The 27743-nt window shown below is 37.0% G+C and overlaps 1 protein-coding gene across 2 annotated transcripts in view; it reads right to left on the bottom strand.

Moving 5' to 3' along the window:
• Positions 1-27743, bottom strand: part of LOC309491200 (DENN domain-containing protein 2A) — a 44381-nt gene that overhangs the window by 4095 nt on the left and 12543 nt on the right. For both annotated transcript variants that reach the window (XM_082160650.1, XM_082160649.1), the window contains 14 exons: positions 21517-21603; positions 14257-15207; positions 12374-12501; positions 9429-9544; positions 7059-7256; positions 6720-6813; positions 5371-5421; positions 5095-5282; positions 4850-4959; positions 4671-4740; positions 4072-4149; positions 2810-2950; positions 2521-2669; positions 997-1174 (listed from right to left, as the gene is read on the bottom strand). In XM_082160650.1, the coding sequence (XP_082016776.1) occupies positions 997-1174; positions 2521-2669; positions 2810-2950; positions 4072-4149; positions 4671-4740; positions 4850-4959; positions 5095-5282; positions 5371-5421; positions 6720-6813; positions 7059-7256; positions 9429-9544; positions 12374-12501; positions 14257-15207; positions 21517-21602 (2538 nt within the window). In that variant the 5' untranslated portion in view covers position 21603. The remainder of the gene's footprint in view (positions 1-996; positions 1175-2520; positions 2670-2809; positions 2951-4071; positions 4150-4670; positions 4741-4849; positions 4960-5094; positions 5283-5370; positions 5422-6719; positions 6814-7058; positions 7257-9428; positions 9545-12373; positions 12502-14256; positions 15208-21516; positions 21604-27743) is intronic.

Genomic DNA, 27743 nt, shown 5'->3' with positions numbered 1-27743 from the left:
ATGAGGTGTAACATTCAAGAGGTCAAAGGTCAAACAACTGAAAATAGTTTTGGAGATATTCTGTTCCCAACAGCATACTACCATATTAACTGAGCTACTTCAGCGCTATCTGGCAAAATGCACAGTATACAACAATAGAACTACATGGAATACTGTATCTGTATCCCACAATGCAATGCACGACAATTGCTGAAATAAAAAAATATTGAAAAAAAATTAAAAATAAAAAAAATTGTTAAAAACTATAATGTACTGAAAACAAAAACTAACAAAGAACTGACCAACAAAACAAAAAACAAGTGCTGGGCAATGATTAATCGCATCAAAAATAAAAGTTTGTGTTTACATAATATATATGTGTGTGTACTGTATATGATTATTATTTTGTATATATATATATATATATATATATATATAAATACACACACATGCATGTATATATTTAAGATTTTTTTATTTATATATAAAATGCTTATATTTATATATAATATAAATGATGTATAAATATATATACAGTCTGAACATGCAAATATTTCTTAAAAATATACATGCATGTGTGTGTATTTATATATACAAAGTAATTATACACAGTACACACACATATATTATTTAAACACAAACTTTTATATTGGATGCGATTAATCACATCCAATAAAATAAACACTACAAAAAAATTAAATAAACCGGAGAGAAAAATTGAAAATGAAATAGAAATAAATAAATGTATTATAACCTTGCTGCATATTGTTGCACTATTATTAAATAAGAATGCAGTATACAGTTCATACTGTGCAGTATATATATATAAAGTATAAACATGTCTTATATATGGCTGTTATTACTGATATTCTGCATACATTAGTTGATGCTAAACATGTCATATATATATATTTATATATAAACATGTCATATGGCTGTTATTACTGATATTCTGCATACAGAACATATGCAGTTTTCTTATTACATACTGCAGAAACAGTAGTATGTCTGTCTCACCTCCTCAAGCGGGAGCTCTTTGAGTCGGGCCAGGGAGCTCGACAGCAGCCCCACTATGAAGGGTGTCGGCGTGCAGACGATGTCCATCATGGAAGGTGGCAGGACTGGGATGTAAGTGTGCTGCCAGGTGAACGGGTACAGCAAAGCCACTATGGCATGGCAGCATTTAGAGAGGGTGCTGAAGAGAAAGAGAGCGGGATATGTATTCAGAATGTTTGTTAGAAATTCTCTCATAATGTTGATATGACTGTAATTACACATGTACACCAGAAGATGGCAGCACAGCAGAATCCATCAGTGCTGTTCGCTAAAGCAAGCCTCAGTGTTACTATTGCTTATTCTTTGAGTATTTTTTTAAATGGTGCATGAATTAAGAAATAGAAGTAATCTTAAATTATACTTTGTGTAAAAAAAGAAAAGCTTTTTTAGGATCTTTATGATTTTTGCATTGTGACATTTTATTACGCACATTTTCCCTGCCAAATTTCCATTACCATAATGCAAAAAATAAATGAATAAAAATAATGATCAGTTTATCATTATAATAAATTATTTATAAATATTTCTTTAAATTATTTGATGGGAGAATTTGTAAAATACTGCCATAATTATTTTGTCTTTTGATTTTGGGCTTAAATATGAGCTGAAATTGGATGATTTTAATGGGTGATTTACCCATTAGGATAAAAAAATTTTTTTTTATTAATAATAATAAATATATATAATAAAAAAAAGTAAAAAAAAAATATATATATATAAAAATATTTTGTATTTTTCATTTGGTTGCTTGTTTTCACTGAGGGTATCATCTTATTTTTTTTATTTTCTGACAGCCATTTCTTGCTTTTTAATCTTCATGTCATCAGCCTGTCATTAAAAACTCAATGTTACTCATTAGGATGCAGATTTCTTCTCTGATTTGTGGAACGATTCCTGTATTTTGTCTATTCCTAAGATGTATTTCATCAGCTCATCAATCTCAAAAATATCAAAATGATCTTCTTAGGGAGGACGCTGCTCTGATGATCCCTACAAAGGGACACAACTCTCGTGACAGGCCCAGATCTTCCAGTGAGGACTAGTCTCGCAGCTTTTTCCGTAGAAAAAAACATTGGGGTTGACTTTTGTTCCCAAGGCGACTATATTACACAACAGCATTTTTCCATATCTGTCTTGAGCTGTGAAAAACGGTTCCACAAGCTGAATTTTCCCACTCTTGCCGTGTGTCATATCTTTTCATTCTTCCCTCGTCGTCTTTTGGGTTCACGCACAAACACACATGTGGGAAGAAGCTTTCGATGCCGACAAACCTCAGACTGATCCATAGGATTATCATGTGAATCATTCTCATGTGTTTATTTGATGCTGATTCACAACTGGACATCCGTCTACTCACCTGTCAATCAACCGTTGTGCTAAAACCAGGGTTTGGGATATTTCTGGATATATTGCTGGTTTTGAGATGCTTGTTAATTCCAGATGCAGACCGTATCAGAGGTGATAGCAGGTGTAAAAGGGTCGTACCTGAGTTTATCTGCGGTGAAGATGACCCTTCGCTCCAGAAGAAGAGAAGCAAACACCCGCAGAAGCAGACGCAAGCTCAGAGAGGAAAACAAACACTCGAAATCCACATGTTCCAGACGGGAATCTGAAGGCCGGCATAATTCTATCACCTGCAGAAGGAGAGGGAGAGAGAAGCGCAAATCAGCTTCGAGACTCAAAGTTAAAACATTCTCAAGATGAAACACTCACCAGACACTTGCAAGGCCACTGTAAAAAGAAACCGTGTTCATATTCCCGGCTTTAAACTGACCTCTGTTCCTGATCCCGGAAGAAAGTTCTTGATGCTGATGGTTCTTCCCGGCGCTGGGAACGGAGCCTCCATAATTCCTCTCATAAAAGGCTGGACCAGCGCAGGAGAGATTGCTCGTCTCTTTTCTACTTCATCCAGGATCTACATCAGATGGAAATCAACACTGTTTTAGATCACCATTTTCCTGAATCTATTTTTTTTTTTTCTTACAAAAAAAAACATAAATTTTTCAAAATAAAGAACTAAAGAACTAAATAAATATTACAATAATTTGAATAAGAACAACAAGCATTATTATTAGTTTATCATTGTAATAAAACAATATATATTTTTTTTTTTTTGCCCACCACCCATACTTTAATCAACACAGTTCTTAATAAATAAATAAAACCAAATATTCGTATTAGTTTTTGGCCACCACCCAGATATTATTCAACATCATTCAAAAAAATTAAATAAAATGAAAATAATATACCAATCAGAAAAACAAACAGTATTATCGGTTTATCATTGTAATTAAACATATTTTTAATATTTTTTTGCCCACCACCAATATATTATTCAACAGTTCTAAATAAATAAAGCCAAATATTTTGATTAGATTTTGCCCACCACCCAAATATTATTCAACATCATTCAAAATAAATAATAATAATATTTAGAAAAATAAAATTTAGAAAAATAAAAATAAACATCATTATTGGTTTATCATTGTAATTAAACATAATTTTGTTTTATAATTTTTTGACCACCACCCACAGATTATTCAACCGTTCTAAATAAATAAATAATACACTTTTTTTTTATTAGTTTTTGCCCACCGCCGAATAATATTATTCAACATAATAAATGAAAATAATAATAATAATAATACCACCAATAAGAGCAACAAACATTATTATCAGTTTGTCATTGTAATAATAAATAAATTAAAATAAAATAAAATGAAAAACATTTTTTTAGATAAAATGAAAAATAAAATATTATTATTATTATTAATAATAATAATAATATAATGATAAAAATGAAAATAAAATATATATATAAATAATAAAATAAAATAAGATAAGAATGTTGTTCCAGGGACAGCAAGTAAGTTCTGTGCGACAAAATCACAGTCACATCGACATTTTTTGTATCCACATTTTGAAATTTTACTTCAGATATTAATGATCTATATTTGCATACTGACAAAAGCACCAACACAGAGAAGCACAAGAGAATAAATGCAGACTGAGATACTTAAAGAGCAGATGAAATACCTTAGAGAACAGATCGAAACAGCCCAATCTGCTCACAATGCAGTAGACTTCAGGTAAACGCCTCCCTTTACCACTGGGCTAAAACACACACACACACACACACACACACACACACACACACACACACACACACACACACACAAACAAACGACTGGTGAGAATGCCCCAAAAAAATTATTCAAAAATACAAAATAACATTTACTTCTAACTGTTGATTAGAAGTCACTAAAATGCAACCTAATGAGGTCATGTGACAATAATGTAACGCTACAGTTTGAAACATTGTTGCAGTTTGAAACATTCTACACTCTTAAAAATGAAGGTTCCAAAAGAGGTGTTTTCACAATGATGTCATAGAAGAACCATTTTTGGTTCCCCAAAGAACCTTTAAGTGACCAGTCCTCAAAACAACCATTTTTCTTTTAGTGTTAAGAACCTTTTCCACAATAAAGAACCTTTTCTATTGAGTAAATGTTACTTCATTTTGCACACAGTCTGAGAGAGGCTATTCACATCTCATTCATGTTTCATCATAAACGTCTAGCCTTGCAGTCTGAATAATTATTTCTGCAAAATGACAAATAAAGAGAGCAGCTCACCAGTAAGCGGCGACAGTAGCCAAATCTTCGACTCCCGTCTTCTCCGGTTAAGACGAACGAGAAAGTCTCACTGAAAACAACAGATTTGATCGTGTAACAATGAGCAATTGCTTTCGAAACGGCACAAATATGTGCTTCTAATAACTATTGAGGGGCTGTAAACCATGTGGATTCGATACCTGGGGAAATTGTCCACAGGTGCCCAGTCTTTAGCGTCAGGGAAACAGAATTGCGGAATGACTTTCAGCTGGTCTTCAGCTTCTCGCATAAACTTAAAGCTTCGTTCCAACTAGTGAGGGGGAAAAAAATCAGGAACACAGATGCACGAGTTTAGAAAACCTTAGGGGACATTTCCTGATCTTTCACTGGTGACGTGAACATCTTCAAGTCCAGATTGATCGGGAGAAATGAGAAATGTTAGTACCTTGAGAGGGAACTGCTGTGTGACTTCTGGTAAATACGGCACACCGGCTTTGGTTTTGTGAAGAGCCACAACCAGGAAGTACTCAAACAACTTCCTCTCCTGCAAGTCCATCAAGTCTCGCTCCAAAGTGCGATATCGACCGGTCTGCCTCAACATAGACTGGACCGACACTAATCTCTGACTGTGAGCTAATGTAGATGAGGAGGAAAAATATGATGCCTTTCCCCATAGAAGTTCATTGTGTGTCTTATTTTCAGTGACTGTAAGGCCTCTTACCCTTTAGTTTCTCCTCTGTGTCACTTTCAGACTCGCTGTTGTCATCCGTCACTGTGCCGGAGAAGAGAGAGAGAGAGAGAGAGAGAGAGATCAAAGGTCACCAGAGAATCAGTATGCAGGTATTCACTAAGACATTTCATGCTTGGGTGCACATGTGTATCCTATAACGTAACATAATTCTATCATCCCTGGAAAAATGGGTCAAACGCAACTGACCCAAAACTGTAAACGTGTCCATAAAGCTAAGTGGACGCACATGTGGCGGAGGCCCGGACTGGCCCACAATGCATTGTTAAATAGGCTGTTACTTTCTAGGTGAATATGGGTGCAACAAATATGGTCATCCAAGGGTCAGACTATAACTCGATATAAACCATGTATTATCTTTCTTAAAAAATTATAAACAAAAAAAGAAAATATAGAAAATGTACAATATGTACAAACAAACAAACACACACACACACACATACACATACACATACATATATATATATATATATATATATATATATATATATATATATATATATATATATATATATATACTGTATATATATAAAGTAATAAGTAAAAATAAATGTTGTTTTTTTATTATTAGGGCTGGCAAATCGATTAATCACATCTAACATAAAAGTTTATATAATATATGTGTGTACATATAATATAATGTGTGTGTGTGTGTGTGTGTGTGTGTGTGTGTGCGCGCACACACACATATATTATATAAACACAACATTTTATGTTAGGTGCAATTCATCGATTTGACAGCCCTTAATGTATGTTTATATATTCTTTTATATGCATGTTTTAATTTTTCCATATACATATATATATACTTAATTAAGTAATAATAAAAGTAAAAATAAACTTGGCATATAACATGTGTGTGTGTGCGTTAATAAAAAGTAAAAATGAACAAAATAAAAAGTAAAAATAAAAACAAATATATATATAAACATATAATATGAGTAGCCTATATATTAAATTTTTAGTTTTGTGTATATATGTATATATATATATATATATATATATATATATATATATATATATATATACATACATACACGCACACACACACACATATATACATATTTTGTGTGTGTATATATATATATATATATATATACACAAAATATGTATATATGTGTGTGTGTGCGTGTGTGTGTGCATGTATATATATATATATATACATATATACATACACATATATACAAAACTAAAAATGAAACATATACTCGATTCACATGTGATAAGCGTGAGCAAACTGAATGTACTACTCCTTCAAGCTTGGCTTTAACAGGAAAAGGTGGGTCTAAATTTAGCTAAGGTATAATGTTGCCCTCACAAACCTCTTCCTGAACTGGACTCGGTCGACTGCGAGACCCTCTTCATCCTCTTCTTCCCCCGGCGGGCCTCAAAGATGCCGTTGATTTTCTGCACCATCTGTTGAAAAAGAAAACAGTCACGGCCCTTGCTTTATCAGACACAGCCCGTCCAAGTCTTTCGCAAAGGAGTTTTGAAGGAAATGACTTTTTCCCTCCATTTTTCAGGTGTCTCATCTGCCTGTCACATTCTTCTTGCATTTTTATTAGCAGTGGAAGCATGCCGACGGGCCAGTGTCTCAGTCAGAACCATAAATCACTGATAAGTCAAGGATTACACTGACTTGGGCCCCTCTTTGACTGTACCTTTGGGATTTTTCTCCGCCGCCGGTTGTACGGATCCCCTGACAGGCACGGGGTGTCATCGGGGCTGCTGGGTGTTGATGGAGGGCTGACTCGGGACGGGGACGCGATGCCGCCGTCTCTGCCGGTCTTACGCAGTTCCAACAGCTTGAAACTGCGTCGCTCTGAATTCTGCCTGAAGAAACCAGGCTTGGAGGAGAGCTGTCATTGAGAGATTGTAATTCAGAGTCAGTTGCTAATTTGATTGATCAGGTTACCTGACCTATCGTGTCACTCCAAACTTGAATGGCTTTGAATCTTCCATAGGACACAAATGTAGATGTTTTGTGGAATGTACTAGCTGCTCTTTTTTTATTCTTTATTCTTTCTTTCTTTATTGTTATTTCGAGCAACAAAAAGATACAAATAAAATAAGATATAAAAATACAATAAGTATGTTGCAACATATAACAATATCTATAAAGTATAACAATGACCAGCGACTTCTAGACTGTCCTAGATCTAGACTGAGAACCAGAGGAGACAGAGCATTTTCGGTTGCAGGACCTAAGCTATGGAATGCTCTTCCCTTTAATATTAAGGAAGCTAGCTCTATTGAGTCATTTAAATCGCTTTTAAAGACTCATCTTTTTGATAAATCTTTTAATACAATACGAGCTGTGACGTTGTGATGTTTGATTGTAAAAATGTCTACATGTGTTTTAACTATTATTATTATTATTGGGACATTTTGCCTATGTAATTTCTCTTTCTGATTAATTAATATGTTTTATGTCTGGTATGAATTTCTGTACAGCACTTTGTGGCAGTAATGACTGCTTGGAAATGTGCTTTATAAATAAATTTGACCTTGACCTTGACAATAATTACAATATGTTCGAAAAGGAGCGGGATGAAGCAGAATGCTCTTTTCTCTTTATTTCGCATCTAATGAATAAGTACATTAATTTTAATTTTTGGGGAATAAACTATACTAATGTGAATTCACATCATTCATCTAAATGTTATCAGAAGAAACCAGGCTTGGAGGAGAGCTGTCATTGAGAAATTGTAATTCAATTCAAGTCAAGTCAAATCACCTTTATTTATACAGCGCTTTCTACACCACAGATTGTTTCAAAGCAGCTTTACAGAGATAACAGGAAAATAATGCAACAAAGTTTGTTTCTAGAAGAAAATAGCGTCATAGTCCAGCTTAAGGGAGTTCAGTGATGGATAAAAAAGTTATTCATTTGGTTCATTTATATATCTAGCCGCTCTGGAGAAATAATATACAGACCCTTTCCAAAAAATTTTTATATCATGGAAAAGTTCAAAACGTTCCATTCAAAACGTTAAACTTCCATAGATTATAGATTCAGGGCCCACAACTTAAACGATTTCAAGGATTTAGTTGTTTATTTGTACATAATTTGGGTTTCCAGCTCATAAAACCCACGAAAACAGGATTTCAAAAAATTTGAATATTACATGAAATCACACAGTAATTACACAGTGATACCATGGTCACTGAACCAGGTTTGGGTTATTTTGGCAGTGTGGGCAGGTGCAAATCCTGCTGGAAAATGAAGGAAGCATGAAGTGCTCTGGAAACGTCCTGGTAGACGGCTGCGTTGAGTGGACCAACACCAGCCGATGACATGGCTCCCCAAACCAACACAGACTGTGGAAACTTCACACTGGACTTCAAGCATCTTGGATTGTGTGCCTCTCCATTCTTCCTCCAGACTCTGGGACCTTGGTTTCCAAATGAGATGCAAAATTTGCTCTCATCAGAAAAGAGGACTTTGGTCCACTGTGCTTTATTAAATCCAGAGTCAACGCAGCCGTCTACCAGGACATTTTCAGAGCACTTCATGCTTCCTTCATTTTCCAGCAGGATTTGCACCTGCCCACACTGCCAAAAGAACCAAAACCTGGTTCAATGACCATGGTATTACTGTGTAATTACTGTGTGATTTCATGTAATATTCAAATTTTTTGAAATCCTGTTTTCGTGGGTTTTATGAGCTGGAAGCCCAAATTATGTACAAATAAACAACTAAATACTTGAAATCGTTTAAGTTGTGGACCCTGAATCTATAATCTATGGAAGTTTAACGTTTTGAATGGAATTATGGAAATAAATAAACTTTTCCATGATATTCAAATTTTTTGGAAAGGGTCTGTATATATAATGGTGTCAATGCAGCCAGATCAATAATATTTATTTTGCATCTAATGTACAAGTACATGACATTTAAAATTTTGGGGGGAATAAACGATACTAATGTGAATTCACATCACTCATCTAGATGTTAGTATCGAATGCTGATGGATATAAAGTACTCGCTCTAGAGTGGAAAGAATTAATCAGGAATGCTGTACGAATACCTTGGATGGAGTGTCGGGAATGGGAGAGGAAGGGGTAGAAAGAACGGGATACTTGCTCCCGAGACAGCGGCTTTCCAACTCTATGTCTTCATATGGGTTCTCCTTCGATGGAGGGTCTTTGAAACAAAATGTACACCAAGATTATTAGTAATGCTTGCTTGGCCATTTTTCTAAACCGTAATGCTGTATAGATAATGATTAGCATTTTACACTGCAAAAAATAATAAAGAATCTGTATTTTTGACTTGTTTTTCAGTAAAATATCTAAATATTCTTAAATTAAGATACATTTCTTGAGAAGTAAAATTATTGTTTTCTGAAAAATTATCAAAATTAAGGGTCTTTATCCTTAAAACAAGAACAAATATCTGCCAATGTGCTAAGAAAAATAAACTTATTACTCTGTATTAAGTTTATAATGTTTACTATTTTACTGACCCCATTGGCAGATATTTTTCTTTCTTGTTTAAAGGAGAACTTGGTAACTTTTTTAACTTAATAAAACTGTCTAGAAATCATTTGGATGGTTAAACAACCTGTTCTGGTGATATTGGTGACTTTCCCCGCTCCCCCCAGCGTTCCCAGGCGGAAAACCAACCTTGCAACTTGCAACACTACCGTCCCGGCAAGTTAGAAATTGGAAGTCTCGTGAGAAGCGAGAACTAGAACGAGAACGAGCGCGAAACACAAATTGCTTTACGGCAATTCAACATAAACACACACGCATGTATGATGTATTACCAGATTACCCACCTCGGTAGACATAGCTCCACACGATACAGTTGGCTTGCTCCGATCATAACAAACGCACATGAGCAGCGGTAGCGAGGGGGAGGAGGCCGCCGCAAGTGAGTTTTTTACGACCGTGTTGTGAAATATACGCCCCCCCACAGCTGTAGGGGGAGCTCGTGGGGAAAACATGCGACAACAAAAGGGAAAATCAGCGAAGAAGTGACAAGAGTTCGCTAGAGTTACAGAGTTCTCCTTTAAGTATGAACTCAGACATAATTTTTATACATTTTTCAGAAACATGACTTAATATGTGGAGTAATTTTGCATCTCAAGTAATTGTATCTTGATTTAACAATGTTTAGATATACTGAAAAACAAGTAAAAAACACTAAGTAGGAATTAAGCCTATGTGTCTTGTTAAGGACGGATGATTTAAACCTGTAGACAATAAAACAAGTGACAAAAAAATCCCAGATTTACATTTAAGAAGGAACTCGAACCATATTTAGACACTAAATCCCACTTACATTTCAAAATATTCAAAATATATATATAAAAAAAAAAATCAAGCTACGAATTTCCTACCAAACAAAAAAAAACTAATTTGAATGCTTTCATAACGACAGGTCATAAATCAAGTTTTCTGACAAGTTAGTGGTGCTAGCTATTGTGGGCATTTTTCGCTAATTTCCCCTTGTCAACACAGTGCCTGGTTTGGATCCGCTTTTCAGCAAACTGACGTCATGTGTTTGGTTGCTTTCCAGATGTTTGTAAGTTTGCCAGGGAATCCGCACAAACCTCATTAGCTGCGTGTGGCATCACCAGTGGCGCTAACAAGAAGATAAACTCCTAGCAAAGTCTTCGAAGAACAAACGAGCCAGAGAGAAAGAGAGAGAGGGGATAAGGAAAATGTTTGAGTGGAAGAAAGGTGTTTTTTTTTTTTTTTTTTTGATGCAGAAAGCCTCTGTCACGTCGATTCATCCACCAGATGCGCCTGGTGGGAAGAGTTTATGATGTTGGGACATCCAGTTCTAGAACACAAGAGAACGTACGCTCTGCTCCACGTTCAAAACCATTAAAAAGGACTGCTAGTTGCCAGAGCAGAGAGAAACGCTAGATCACTGGTAAAAATGTCATTATAGAATTAGACACATCATTAAACAAGTAGGAAGTAGGAGGTGTGTGAAAACAACTTTAACTTGATCTGGCTAGTAGTCAGACTACAGATTTATCATAATCTCAGATGATCAAAGTTTAATGCCTGATACAGACTGCGTGATTTCGACAATCCTATAAAATCATCATTACAAATCATATAAATAAATCCCAATAAACTTGGGTATGTAGACTGTACGATGATGACGCCTATTGAATCGTAGGCTACGACGCAAATTAGCACAGAAGAATAAAACGTCATCAGGATGCGCTAGTGGTAAACAAATAGAGCAAGATGAATCGCACTTTGGCAATTGTGGTTTTTATGTGCGCTGAAAAAAGAAGAGGAAGTGAAAGAGGAGAATATGGACCAATATGGTCATGGCGAGGGAAAAGAGGCCAAAGGACATAGGGAAAGATATGCTTTCCAGCATATGGTTCTCCATCTTTTTGGGGTTACGACCCAAAAATGGGTTGTAGATCTGAAATTGCTATACTAACTAAGGGCATTTTCAGACCTGTAGATCGTTTGCTTTGTACTTAATTTGTTACAATGTGGCATTTTCTTCTCGAAGGGCGAATGCCATGTTCATTTATGCCTAAACGAACCAAACTAAGGGAGAAAACGCACCAAGGTTCTGAAACAAATGTTTCAAACGAGCCAGGTGTTAAAAAAGCCCTGAAATTACAATATAATGGTACTAAACTAACATAGTTAGGACAACAAAATCAATTGGCTTATCAATGTTTAAAAGTCAGGAAAATGGCTTTTGTTGTTGACGTCACGGCCCTGCATCCAATCAAACTCTATTTTTCCAAGCCACGGATAAGAGATCACATCATGCTGTTGAGAAGACTGATGTGGGGTAACCCAAACACAGAGGACCACTGGTGAGGTTGAGCAAAGAAACACCAATATTTGTGATGGCCTTGTCTCAATTTGGTGCTTATTAAAGTTTCAAGCTCCTGGGCTTCTGGGAAATTGCTCTGTCAGGTGCACAGTCAGAGAGTCAGCCAAGTTTTACCCAGTACCATTGTGGTGCAGTGCATGGTCATACCTAGGATATCCTCATAGACATTCTCCTCCGATAAAGTGCGCGTGAGTCCTAGCTTAGACAGATCGTAGAAATCTGCTCGACAACCTTCGGCTGGCGACTGTAGAAGATCTTCAAACTCGTAAGACTTCCTGCAGGTTCAACAAATACAAATAAAACTCGTCATTAATATAAAGATCAAGAAGAGGCCAATTAAGTCCACAGGAAATTGGAGAACTTATAGGTCCTCTGGTTTAACGTACAAGATTGGACTTTGCACAGATTCAATTAAAAACAGACCCCCTTTTCCACAGAGAAGGACTCAAGATTAAGATTGCACCACAATGTCAAAAGTTAAAACATATTTCATAGATGGGCTAGACTGATAAATGCTACCATTAAAACTGCATCTCCATAAAGACTGAGGACGGTAATCCTTTAGGGGAGTCTTGGTTTCAAAAGATTTATTTTCACATTAGTGTGACATAAAAATCAGATGGTCGGCTACTAAATTTGCGAGGTTCCTTCAGTCCACGTGCCATTTCTCCAGTGAGGATCTCTACGTATGGAATGGCACGTAACACTGAGAGCAATATGAGATGAGGAATTACGGGTTTTTAAATCCTGACGAATTCACTGTATGGATGTATTAAGCTTCCAAAGTAATACATCAAATCACCTTTATTTATATAGCGCTTTCTACAATATAGATTGTTTCAAAGCAGCTTTACAGAGATAACAGGAAAATAATGCAAAAAAGTTTGTTTCTAGAAGAAAATAGCGTCACAGTCCAGCTTAAGGGAGTTCAGTGATGTTTCATTTTTGTTTCATAATAGTCTCAATGCAGGCAGATCAATATTATTGTTGAATGTTAAATTAAATGTTAAATTTAATGTCCCCAACTAAGCAAGCCAAGCCAATGGCAACAAAGGTGGAAAAAGGCGACAGTGGCAAGGAAGCAAAACTCCATCAGGACAGAATGGAGGAAAAAACCTTGGGACTGCGTGACTGGATTTAACAGGGGAAACCGCGAAAACGCGAGTAAAAAAAACGATTATCAGTTTAAACAAAAGGTTGGACTCGATTTAGTGTTCCTTACAACTTTACCAAAGATCCAGTGATCCATGGACATTGACATGCAGCCAGGATCGTGTTTCCTGACATTTATGTGTGCCTGATTTCAACGCCGTGGAAATACAAGGCAAATTTGCTTGTGAACTCTTTATATAAATTCAATATAGGTAGGTCTAGGTCTGTGTGATCACTCATATCAATGTCATATATATCGTCATGTCGTCCCGCCCTAAAACTTGTATAGTTTTTTTGTCAGTGTTTATTTCAAAACATCCAATTATGCAGAATATACAATGGTAAATATTTAATTGATGAGTTGTCAATACAATATATAACAATACAATATACAGGGTATGATTTTACCCCTAAATTAAGCATATTGACACAAAATTATAACTGCAAATCCACCTTTCACTGCCTGAGTCCAGTTATTTCTGTGAATTGCGGCTATTCATTTGTTTCTCTGTTCTGTAGCTTTCAGCAGTCTAAAAATATACCTCAGATTTCTTGTCAAAACTAGTTGTACAGTCAATCTCAAAGCTCTTTCCAGTTTCAGGTGTGTTTTTCACAGATTGATTTGGTGACATGTTTTTTTAAACAGTTTTGGAGAGTCCTTCTGATTTCAAATAGATTGGAGTTTTAGGAGTTGTGCAAGACTGGAAGTAGGTGCCCTGGGATGGCCACCAACTAGACTGACTTGTTTACAAAAAGGACTTTGTTAGATTGGTTTAGATACCCAAATGAGGTACAAATTGTCCTGATGCAATCCAAACCCTGAGCTCATTCTTAAAGTCACATTGGCTGAAAGTCATCATATATATCAGTCTTCTTACCTGTTATTAGCGTTTCGAGCTCGTCCGGATGGTCTTCTACAGACCCCTGGTGGTGGAGGACAGGAGGGAAGGGGTGGCGGAGGTATGGAAGGTAAAGGGGGAAGATTTCGTTTACCCTTGACAAAACCGTGTTTGTCCACAGGGTTGTTTGTCTGTGTGTGGTGCTGAAAGGTTCTTTGGGGTTTTGGTAAAGGGTTAATGGAAGGAGCTCCAGGTTCACTGTAGACGTTCTCGGGGTCCCGACTTCGACGGCTGCCAGATCTCGCCACATCTAAAGTCCCGAAGATCGGCTCAGCGGCCCTTTTCTCTGCCTCTTCCTGCTCCTCTTTGGAAGCTGGGCAGAAATAATTGCCTGGCATTGACAAGGACGATTTGGAAGGAGTCTCCTTCATCGCTTGCTCAAGTTTCTTAATGTGCGTTAGCACTGACTTTTTGTCCTGACAAGTTTCTGTCGTTTTCCCCAATGGGGATTTTGGGTCCAAAATCCATTCCTTTTCTTTCACGGGTCCCTCAGAAGTGTGCAGAGGTTCTCCAAACTTGCTACCATTCTCTTTGCCACAGTTCTGTCTCTCCCAGTTGAAAAGTCTCTTGCTGTCTTTCCTTTGTACTTCCGGCTGTGCCTTCTTCTTCCCACCTTCAGGTTCTTTCGGTCCCGTCATCTGGGTGTTTGCCCCGGTGGTCTCCGTTTTACCTTCCCATTGGGAGATCTTGTCCCGAATGCTGGCAGTGCTTTTAAGTCCTGAGGGCGTTTTGGGGGACTTGCTGCAAACGCCCAAGCCGTTCTCAATGGGCCGAGGATTGGAAGGACTCTTGTGGGCAAGCATTATGTTGTCTCCTGGGCTTCGGTTGAGGTTGCTCAGAGATGAGAGACTGTCCCCAACCCCACACAGGTCAGGCCGCTGAAGAACCACAGATCGGGCCTGGTCAAGCTTCAATCCGCAGCAGTGGAGCCTGAAGAGACCACAGGAAAGATGCTAAAGTCATCAAGAACGTCTAAGTCATTAAATGATTAGACAGCAATTATAGAGTCTGTGCATTTGAAGATCACATTTCAAAAACAAAGTTCACACATAATTACATTTTCAAAATTACCAATTACAAAAATCTCACAACCACAAAATTACAGACAAAGTAGTCAACTAGACAGTAAAGTGCTACTTTAGACAGTATACCGCCATACACCAAAATATTCAGAGTTTCCCCTTTGGTATTGGTATTAATTCCATTGTCTAGACTTTCAATTGTACAACAAATTAAAATGACTTTTTAAATGTAAATTTTTTAAAAGTTCAAATGAGATGCAGATGGATTTGCAGTCAGAGTGTCTTATTTCCTATGTGGGCAAAAAACACAAGCCTTTCACTGCATAAATGAGTCACCATCAGCGCATCTAATTGAAGGTTATGAATCGGCCTCAAGTCCTTCTGAAAGCACAACTCCTCTGTGAACGTTTGACCTAATGAGCTCGCACCAATGGGCCAAAGTTCAAGGGACAGGCGTGCATCTTTCCCTTTCTTTAATTGGCTCAGTCAATAAACACAGCCTTGGATTCTGTCCAATGACATTGTGCCAACAAACAAACAAACAGAGTTAAATGTGAACCTAGAAACTTTTTGTGTGTGCTGCTAACGCCACAGAATTTTACAGGAGAATATCTTCACCAATATGCGTCCAAATAGTGATACCTCTTTACAAATACAAACTGTTGGCTCTCAGAAAATTCAAATAAACTTTTAGCAACTTTCTTTTGGCATGTTTTTTTTTTTTTTTTTCTCTTTCTGGCTAATGTATCTCATTTCATGAAGCTCAAGGCAGCCAAGAGGAAAAAGTAGGTCAAGCTCCAAAACCCCAAGGAAGAGAATCGAGAGAGAGAGAGAGAGAGAGAGGGAACGAGGCAGAGACAGGGGGTGAGAGGAAAATGAGGATTGTGTAGGACAAAATATGTGATTGTCTCTTTCTTGTCGCCTTCAGGAATAGGCCTGCTCAAACTCTTGCATGGCACATCATCCATCATCAGCCAGGATATAAACTAAAAAGTCTCTTCTTCCTGGCTGAGTTAACAGAATTGGGAACATTGTACAGTGAGCTGATGAAATAGCATCTGAAGATAGCAGAACATGAAGAATTCTCTCTATTTTTCAACTGGCTAAAGATACACACTACGCCTCTGTGTACCGAAAAGGCTTCATTAAAGTGAGCTCACTCCTTTCGCCCATTCTTCTGCAGGTTTTAAATCTTTTACTAACACACTATGGCATTCCAAACCACCATGGGTTTGGCAGTACCAAAGGAGTTTAATTAGATTTCGGTAAAAATAACTTTCACAGTTAGGCTTGTCCCAAAATTACCCTCAATATCCCACCTGGGGATGTTTATGAAGTCTATCAGTGTTTACCTTACTTACTGGACATGTTTAGTTTTAATACTGCAGTGTATGAGGGATGTGGCACAGTCTGTTTGCTGGGAAACTTAAGCATGGACTAAAAGATCTTATGAACATGTCATTTAGCTTTAGGGTATGATTTTATACAGTAAAAGAAACAGTAAAGAAATTGCAGTACCCGAAATTGCCGTCCCAAGAAGAACACGGTTTTATTAGCTACTCTTACCGCTAGATACTAGTGAACGAGGGTACGCTGGCGCGCTTTGGCTGCCGCTCCTCTCACAGTTTGTTTGTTTTTATGTTGACGTGGGGTTTTCTACCTGCTGTTTTTAGTCTTCCGACTTGTTGCAATGTCGCGGGACTATTTTACATTCGTTGGATTATTGCTTGTATCTGCCTGCGTTCTCTGGAGAACCCTGGAGCCTTATCGGAGGAGTTTACCCTGTGGCCTTACTTTGGACTTTCGCTGCCTTGGGACTGTTGCGATCCTGGATCAACGAAGCATGGCTCTAAGGTACACTGCACACCAGTTGCTGAACTTAAAACAAAACTACTATTTACAAAAAGATGCTTATGAACTCTGTCGTAACGCTGGCCTGCTGAGACAAAGACGGTACATACATCGGAGTTTTGGCCGCAGATATGGCCTCTCTTCCTCTAACAACATCTGCGTACCTATGTGTCGCCGTCAGGCTAAAAGCGAATTTCGTACTGGTGCTGTCTTGAGTAACTTATCTTCGTTCATTCGATCAGAGTTGCACTCTGCGATGTGCCAGAGCCCCGTAAATGTTGCGTTGCTCAATGCACGCTCAGTAAACAATAAAGCCCTGCTTTTATCGGATATCATCGCAGAGCGAAAACTGGACTTATTGTTTTTAACTGAAACATGGCATAAACAAAACGACGGTCTCCTCTTCAACCAGATCACTCCAGAGGGGTATGGACTGTTTGATCTCCCGCGACCTACTGGTCGAGGTGGGGGCATTATTGTGGTTCATAATCTACAATCAAACATCAGCGCTGTGAGTGTACCACAGTTCTCATCATTTGAATGCCTTGTTTTGAATATTTCTGCTCCAAAGGCAATTACCATCGCTACTGTCTATCGACCACCAAAGGCAAATGAAGCTTTTATGACTGAGTTTGCTGATTTGTTGTCAATGTTGTGTTATAAATTTGAGAGAATCCTCATTCTAGGGGACTTCAACATACACATTGATGAAAATGACTGTGTGATGGCAAAGGACTTCCTATTTTTATTAGACTGTTTTCATCTTAAACAGTTTATCAGCGGCCCTACACATAACAAAGGTCATACATTAGACCTTGTGATTGCAAACGAAGCAATTGTATCACAGCAGTGTTCAGTTGATATTGGTCTCTCTGATCATCTGGCAATCTTTTTTAATCTAGAACTGCCTCTTCCGCCTGTGTCTTCCTCACACTCTGTTCATTTTCGTAAATGGAAATCAATTAATCCGTCAGACTTTGCAGACTCTGTTGTTTCCTCTCTTAGTGGTCTTCCGTCAGCTCCTCTGGAAGATAAGATTTTGCACCTGAATACTGTTCTTGCCTCTAATTTAGATTATTTTGCTCCCTTGAAGTCACGCAGAGTCTCTTTTACTCGTTCTGCCCCTTGGTATAATGACGACCTGCGCTTTAGGAAAGCAGCTTGCCGTAAATTGGAGCGCAAGTGGCGTGACTCGGGCCTGAATGTGTTTTATCAAGCCTGGAAAGATCACCTGGGGGAATATAGATCTGCAATTGAGTCTGCCAGATCTGTTTATTTTTCTCAGATAATAGATAATAATCAAAGAAATCCAAGGCATCTCTTTCATACTATAAACAGACTTCTCACATGTAATGTTGGTACCTCTCTGCCTGTCTCAAATCAGGTGTGTAATGACTTTCTTCATTTTTTTAGCTCAAAAATTGACAATGTTTATAAAATCATTCATGCTATACCTGGTTCCTCTTCTGTACTTTGCTTGCCTAGTTTCTCTGGCACATCCTTTACTGCCTTTTCTGAAGTTGACTCTGAGCTGCTCACTAGCGTGGTATCATGTATGAAAGTTACCACTTGCTTACTTGATCCCCTCCCTACAAGCTTGTTTAAATCTTGTTTTGACTCACTGTGCCCAGCTGTTCTTGGCATTGTCAATGAATCTTTGTGTTCTGGTGTTGTCCCAGCAGCATTGAAAACTGCTGCTGTAACACCTGTTCCGAAGAAGCATGATGTAGATTTGGACAACTTAAATAATTATCGCCCGATATCAAATCTTCCATTTGTGGCAAAAATTTTGGAACGTGTTGTGGCTTTGCAGCTACACAGTCATCTCACAGTAAATAATCTTTTTGAGCCCCTTCAGTCTGGTTTTCGGAAATTTCATAGTACTGAGACAGCCTTGGTCAAGGTCACCAATGATCTGTTAATAGCCTCAGATTCTGGTTCTCTTTCTATTCTTATCCTCCTTGATCTTAGTGCCGCTTTTGATACTGTTAATCACAATCTTTTACTCAACCGTCTGGAAACTGTCTTTGGTGTTTCTGAGATTGTTTTAACCTGGTTTAGATCTTACCTCTCTGATCGTAAGCAGTTTGTCTGTATGAGTGGCTTTCGGTCTGAGCTCGGCTCTGTCCGTACGGGTGTTCCTCAAGGTTCAATCCTAGGCCCGTTACTTTTTAGCATTTACATATTTCCACTTGGACTGCTACTAAGATCACTTGGGCTTAATTATCACTTTTATGCAGATGACACTCAGATTTATATTCACTCTAAACCTGGTCAAAATCTGGATGTTCCTTTTTTAACACATTATATTTCTGAGATAAAAACATGGATGTCCCAAAATTTCTTGTGTCTCAATAGTGATAAGACTGAGGTCTTGCTTATTGGCACCCCTCATCAGCTTCGTAAGGCTGGTTCACTAATTTTAAACATAGATGGCTCTGATTTGGAGGCACAGACTAAATTAAAAAACTTGGGAGTTATATTTGATTCTAGTCTGTCCTTTGACTCTCATGTGCGGTACATTGTTAAGAACTCTTTTTTTCATCTCAGAAACATTGCTAGACTCCGCTCTATGTTATCCCTCTCGGTGACTGAAAGGCTTATTAATACTTTTGTTTTCTCTCGCATTGACTATTGCAATGCACTTCTTGCTGGGGTTCCTAAAACCACACTTAACAAATTACAATGTGTACAAAATTCTGCTGCTAGGATTTTGACTGGAATCAGGAGAAATGAGCATATTACCCCGATTTTAAAGTCTTTGCACTGGCTCCCGGTCAGGCTCCGAGTTGATTTTAAAATCCTTATGCTCACATATAAGGCACTGCATGGTTTGGCACCTCAGTATCTGTCTGCGCTTTTAACTTTATACACACCTAAGCGTCATTTACGCTCTTCACAAGCTGGTCTATTGGCAGTCCCACAGACTCGATTGCGTACTGTGGGGGACAGGGCTTTCTCATCCTATGCTCCTAGGCTTTGGAATGCTCTACCTCCAAATATCAGAGATGCACAGTGTCTGAGTAATTTCAAATCTCTTTTAAAAACGCATTTTTTTAGGTTAGCTTTTACTTGATTTTTTTTTTTTTTTTTTTTTTTTTTTTTTTTTGCATCTTGTTGTATTGTTGTATTGTATTTTATTGTAGTGCTGTATTTTAATTTTGCTTGTTCTAGTATGTAAAGCGCCTTGAGAAGCTGCTTTAAAGGCGCTATATAAGAATAAAGTTATTATTATTATTATTAATTTCTGTGTTAGACAATAAAGTTGAAGTCTCATTGTTTTACTGTAAGCACTGTCAGTCAGTAGTTTATTAAAGGTGCACAGAGTAATTTTTGGCTATATGGTCCTGATTGGGACACTTATTGGATTGGAAAAAGCATTATGCAAAACTTTTTACCCATTGGAATCATTCAATGAAATGATTGTACTATATTTAAGTCCAATAATGTTTTTTATTTAATATTTAGCATTTTTAGGGGATTTTATGGTACTAGATTATATTTATGCAATAGTTTATAGTTATAATCCATTTATTAACTTTTTAAACATGGACTTGAAAATAACCTTTCCGACTTAAACTGTCATAAATCTGGAAAGCTTTGGAGCACAGACTTAAGTTTGATCTCTTTTCAAAGACGACACTTGGCAGAGTATTGCTAAAGTAAAAATTAAAAAGTGAACTTGAAAAAAAGTTATAAAATTGTACATTTATTGTTATGAAAAAATAATTTTTTATATGAAATATACATTCAAAACACGTTTTACTCTAAAACCGTGAGAAAATCAAAGCTATAAATCTAAACAAGCTGTATTGTAAATTTGAGGTTGATATCTCAAAAAATTAGCTTTCAGTAAGATTTTGTTTGTGTGCATTTCCATTGCATTTTTGATTGCGAACAATACAAGTGTGACTAGGACCGTTTAACCTTATTGAAATCTTGTCCATGATTTTGTGTGTGTGTGTGTGTGTGTGTGTGTGTGTGTGTGTGTGTGTGTGTTCACACAGCAAGTGGCAAAACCTTTACCAAGTTTCGTACCATTCCGATAAAGTAAAAAATTCTTAAAAAAAACAAAACAATTATAAATGTTCAATCAAAAATGACCGAATAGCCCCAGAGAGTTAAGTAGAAATAATTTATTAAGTGAATTTATCATGTGCATCATTTTAAGTGACCAGTGGCACCAAACAGAACAACAAAAATAATTAATATAATATTTAACAATGCTTCCTTTGTTTGATTAAACAAATAGTTTAATAGTCAAATTCACACTCAATTCAATTGGTATATGGAAGGCAGGAAAGCTACAGCTTTAACAACAACAGCAACAAATTAGCAGGAAATTAAAGGACTTGGTTGTACGTACCCGTTTGCTGATTGGTAGATGCAGTCCTCCGTGTTTGTACAGAGCAGCAGTGCTCTCCCGCCAGTCATGGTGCTAGCAGATGGCATCCTACACACACACACAAACAGACAGAAATAAGCATTTTTGGACAATTAACATGGAAATATCATAGTTTCAGGGACATATACAAGGATAGCATAATTTCTGTCAGGACCACTATCTGTTTAGGACCACTATCTAAAGATGTTCATCAGCTGAGAGTCACTAACTAGTGACTAATGTGACCTGCCAGAACTAACGCTAAGCTTGATTAAATGCATTGAAATAGCTTGAAATGCCATTCTATGAATATGAATATGGCATTCACTACATACCATAGTAAATATCAAAACAGCATGGCATCACAATCTGAAACCATCACTGTATGCGCGAGTTAGAGGAAACTGGGATTTGGGACAGGACAGCCCTAACTGTACCATGGTAAAGACACAGTACTTTAGATTAAGAAATATTGGACATTTACAACAGTCATCCATTTATCAAAGAGCAGAATCCTCATGACACAGGAGTGGACTCAGTCCTGGAGGCCGGATGACTCACTCACAACCCAAACACAAAAGACTATAGTCAGAGAGTTTACAACAGACTGGTTACCACAGTTACAAACATCCCAGTTTTGCTTCATTTGGGAAATCTCATTACTCTCATAGTGCAGGGTTAGTGATCTGAACAAATGTCTAACGTCAGAGAAACGTCACCCGCAAAATATTCCAAAAGTTAAAAAAGGAGATAAAAAAAAAAAAAAAAAAAGGGAAAATGGGGAAAAACCTCAACGTGACCTACGACCTCTTACTTCTCTCTGCTCTGTGTTTTAAAGGAGCCAGTAATTATCAACCAGCCAATAAAAAAAAAAAACGTGCTAAGCAGTCGAGTGTGTTTTCGAGCGGTTCGGACCCTCGCCACACAGGTGTTACCACTTAACCAACACATTTGGAGAGGATTGTCGAGTGTGTACGTGTGCGTCTGTTCTTTTTGTTCTGCCAAACGGAAGTATGACAATGTCCATGGGACACAAGCGGGGGTGCAATATAAACGAACCCCATCTGTTTCCACGGCCGGCGAGCGCCATTCCACATGTGCAAGAGCTCAACGATTAACCCACATTCCCAGCATTCTGCCACCACTGGAGCCGGCCGTAAAAACCTTCCTCTCCGGCTCAGATGACGTAGAGGTTACCAAACTGTGCTATTTCGAGTCTACCACGGTGCCTTGAGTCGGTGATTAGGCCTCTGGTGTGTCGCTGGGCTTCAGTGGTACTTCAGTGTGTTGATCTATCTGTGGGCGAGTATTCATTGGCATCAATGAGAGATATTGTTGTGCTGCGGAGTTTCACAACTTTGGTGTGGAGAGCCCTCTTATTTTGATGAGCAATTAATGTAAACCATCCAAAACTTCTGGTACTAAACGGTAGAAGAACAAAAAAAAAAAAAAAAAATATATATATATATTTATATATATATAGTATTTTTTCAATAAGATAAAATAAATAAAATATTACAATAAAATAAAACAATCTAAAATAAAATAAAAATGTATAAGATTTGAAGAAAATGTATCATTATTAAAAACATTTTTTATAAAACAAAACATTATATAATCATGCAAATTTTTTTTTATTATATTTAATATTAATACATTTATTTATTAAATAATTAATCGAATTAATTAACAACGGTACTCTAAGATAGATCGTCTATCTTAGTGACTTCTAACTGTAAAACAAAGTATTGCCATTGTATGTCAACATTTCCCACAAAGGATATAATTTAATTAAATTTTAAATTACAATTAATAATTAAAATAAGATCCAAAACCCAAAAAATTGACTGAAAGAAGATTTTTTTTTTACAATTATTATCATTAAATATAAATGTCGATCTTTCGTTAGTTTGCGGTCTTTTTCTTCTTCTTTCTATCTTCTCTCTTTCTCTCGGGCGACCTACAGCCCTAAATTATTTTCAGCTGTGTGTGTGTGTGTGTGTGTGTGTGTCAAGTCACATGTTTGCAGAGAAACATCAGCGCCCCCCCCCCCCCCCTCCTCCCTCTTTTGAAAATGCAAAGAAGAGAGAGAGAGAGAAATGACAGAGTGAAGAGCCAAAGTTTGAGCATGCCGTGTATAGCTGAGCTGCAATGTAACAATCTATTCAGTCAAGTATCGGTGGAATATATCATTTATAAAGTGGTATAATATAACTTATAAGTCGTTTAACATCTGCATGCATGCTTAGAAAACAAGCTATATGATATGAATGTCTGTAACACAACCTGGACAAGTCATGTACCAAAGATCAATACTTTGTTTGTTACCTGAGTGTTCAAGTTTGTTCAAATAAGCAATAGAAACTAGTAACACCACTTAAAATCAGCTCATCCTGATAGCCACAAACAGTAAATCTGTATTTACAACCTTAATTTTAGGGTCTTTGTTCTCTTCACTGTTGTTAAATGTGACCCCTGCGAGATAAGGCGACTTCCACAAAGATGAGGAGAAAGTGAGCCATCTGTTCCAGCCAATAAAAACCTCTATATGACCTGAGGGACCTTTACTGGTCCCGCCCCCTGACCCGATGCCCGTCAGCTGATTGGATGACAGGACGATCATTGTTCTGAACAGAAACAGGATTGGATTGGAGAAATGCAGCTCAGTAATGCTCAGTTTTACTGCTCTTTCATAGTTCAGGGGATTTAATGGAGCTTCCTGTAATGTTTCTCTGAATTATCAGCTTTGTCTCAGAAGTTTCTTCTCTATTTCCTAAAAATATGCATAGGGTGATATAGAGCAATTCCGTGTCAGCTCAACCAGAGGGATGTTGTGTGCAAATATTTTGATAGAGGGAAATAATAACAATTGTTCTTCAGACATTAATCTTTAAACACAATAAATATCAGCAGTTTAAAAAGTTACCTATATTTGGTTTTTGACCACTGAAAAGGGGAAAAATTCAACAATTTGGACATGGAGTCGCATAGGGATCCCCGTATCTATGGGATTGAACCAATAGGACCTTAAAATGAGGATTCCAAAAGAAAAGTTTATTAAGAAATAGAATCTAGAAGGATATTAAGATAACTTTTTAGAGTTTCAGGCATGCAAAATTTGGAAAAGGAATTTTTATGGCACTCAGAAAGAAATGTTGTATTCAATTGTGTTGATGGAAAAAAACGAGATGTGTTTCTAGTTTCAACATTATTTGTTCCTCTTTAAAAGAAAAAAAAAATCATCAGCTGCATGCAAAGTGACCAATTTACTCATGGAGCCGCATTAAGATGACCATATCTCTGGGATTGAACCATCGAAGGCCTTTAAAATGAAGATACCAAAAGAAATGTTTGTTAAGAACCAGAATCTGAAAGGATATTAAGATATCGTTAATACTTCTTGAGTTACAGGCATGCAAACTTGGGACAAGAAGTGCTTTTTCCACTTTTTGAACTGTCACCGTTGGCATATAATGCAACAAAGATTGCTAAAGTCAACAGATTAAACTAATAGATCTACCAATCTCTGTGTGGAAATGAAATCATGATGCTGCCATCTTTCTAAAGTCATTTTTTCCCGCCTGTAATTTGGCTCCAAATCTCTTTCTAAAATTGTAATTTTGACCCCCTCGACAAATAGTGCATTACTCAGTCAATATACATTCATTACATGTGATATTTTGGCTTTCATCACTATTTATTATGTTTGTCTCTCTTCAGAATAATTTTTACCAAAATTTGGTTGACTTGACACGGTATGACCCTATAGCAAATCTCAACTGCTTGATTGCTTGCCTTGCATCGCCGCAAAACGTCAATATTAATCGCACAGCTGTAATCTGCAACTGTAAATGTAAAGGAGTCCGAAATTCTCGTCCGAAATTTTTGCACGTTAAAAAATAAATACGACCTCATGTTGTGTCAATCACGTTTACCGAACACACGTTCGCCACCCAAACTTTCGTCCGTCATAATTTTTTTTTTTTTTTTATGTTTTTCGCATCTGTAGCAAACATTTTGAGAGGTGTTTTGACAATTCAGAGCCACCGAATGACGAATAAGAAAAAATTTCGGACTAAAGGCATGAAGATGCTAAGATATTATAAACATAAAAGCTGCTTTGATATGTACTGCGAAAAGCACTATATTTGACTTTGCTATAAAATGAATGTGGATACCAATGAGAATTTGTACATGTTTGTTCATATTGTTTGAGCATCATTGAGATCTCTTTTGAAACCCTATAGGAGACACATGTGAGATAAAGATTTGAGACATCAAAAAGGCCACTTTTGACTTTTGAGGGCGTTGCAGTTCTGTCAGATACTTAATATTCATTAGATAAGTGTACAAATCACATGATCACACGAGTGAAGGACAGCGAGGGTCATCAGAAGCCCTCAGTAATGTTATGCAAGCGACTAACAGCAGATCTTTATCATTCCAGAGACACACAGAGCAGATACAGAGGGAAGAGACGACATGCTTATTCAGTTAGAGAGCGAAAAACGTTTTTGTTTTCTTTTTTTCGGCAGACAAGAAAAGCTTTCAGTGTGTGCGATAACGGCTGCAGAGTAAACATGTCAGTTACAGATGGTTTGTGTGCTTGTTTTGTTATACTTATGAACTTTTAAGCCAACTAAGACCTTTATAAATACACAAATAATGTCCTGATTGAAATCTGAAAATGCCTAAATGTGTCTGACGTGCTTTTTCAGATTTGTAGCACAAAAACGCTATAGATATGCATATTCTTTTGGTGCATTATTCCAAAATGTGTCAGAATTATGATGCATATAATAAGTACTGCAAAAGGCAAACCTGTAAAGTTTGTTAATTGCAAAAAGAAATGCATGTTTTTTTTAACAAACAGAAGCTAGTTGGAGGTCAACACGAGTATAAGTGTACAAGTTCTGTGTGTTGAAGCAGTTATTTGACTTGGCAAATTTCCTTGGATTCAGCAAAAGAATGTAGATTCGTCACATTTAGTGTACATAACAGCATTATATGTGTAAAAATGTGAGTGTGTCAGGCGATGTGAGGAGGAGACCTAATGGAAATGGAAGACCATCTGCGTTTAGCTATAAATCTTTTCATTTTTTCTCCATCATTCTCTCTCACTCGGATCAAGACTAGCTAGCCAAACCCTTCTTGCAGAGCTGGATTGTAGGAGGGTTTCATAAGGGACATTCATGAACACACACATGCAAACAAAGGGTCAGATTCACAAAAGCCAGGTCAAATCCGCATGACATCAGCGGGAACGTTCCAGAATCCGGCATTACGGACCATATGTTCATTCACTGATACTGTAAAAAGAAATTCCAGGACTTTTCAAGCACTACTTTTCTGGTTTTCAAGGAGATCACACTTATCAAACAATATCTTTAGGATTTTTTAAGGCTTTTTAAAACTCAAATTAGAGATTTAAGGTATTCAAAATACAACTTACAACCAATTTAATCATATATATTAAATACAAAGTATAATGACTATTATTGTTCAATAAATTATATTTTATATTATAATGTTGGCGTACTTTGTATCGAGAAGATGAATATAACTTATTCATCAAAGTTATACATGAATTTTGAACGCCTGTTCTCATATTAGGACAACTTTGATTCACTTTTTTTGATCCACTTCAAATGTGTGCTACTGTATACTGTATTTAAATAAGTCAAGCACTTTTCAAGTACCTCTTCATAATTTTGGCTGTTTTCAAGGGTTTTCCAGGGCTTAAGTACTTTACGCACCTTGGGTCTCATTCATGAAACACGAGCAGAACGAATTTTCCGTAAATCGTGTGTAAAGTGGTTCTGGTGGAAATTTTCGGATTCATTAAAATTCATTTTCTTTTCACTTCTGGGACTGTTCCATTAACAGATGAAACTCCATTAACTGCATCTGTAATATATGCTGCCAAGCTTCCTTTTTTTTAGGACCTGATACGCCACTATGTACGCTTGAAAATAAAATGTGGCGTTTTGAATGAACTTCTGATAATAAAACTTCAATTTCTGCATCTGAGAAATTTCTCTTTTTCATTCGCTTTTGAGAAGACATGTTGAAATCCTTCGTTTGGTGTCATAATATGATGCCCATATATAGTTGTCAGTCGGATTTAATGGGCGGGATTTATGGTAATTGTGATTGAGCGTGCACGCGCGTCCCATTTACGACTGATTGGAATTCATTAACACACACAC

Source organism: Leuciscus leuciscus (genome assembly GCF_965113295.1).
Source record: "Leuciscus leuciscus genome assembly, chromosome: 25".
NCBI lineage: Eukaryota > Metazoa > Chordata > Actinopteri > Cypriniformes > Leuciscidae > Leuciscus > Leuciscus leuciscus.
The sequence above is the reverse complement of the archived record's forward strand: the minus strand, read 5'-3'. Positions and strand labels throughout refer to the sequence as shown.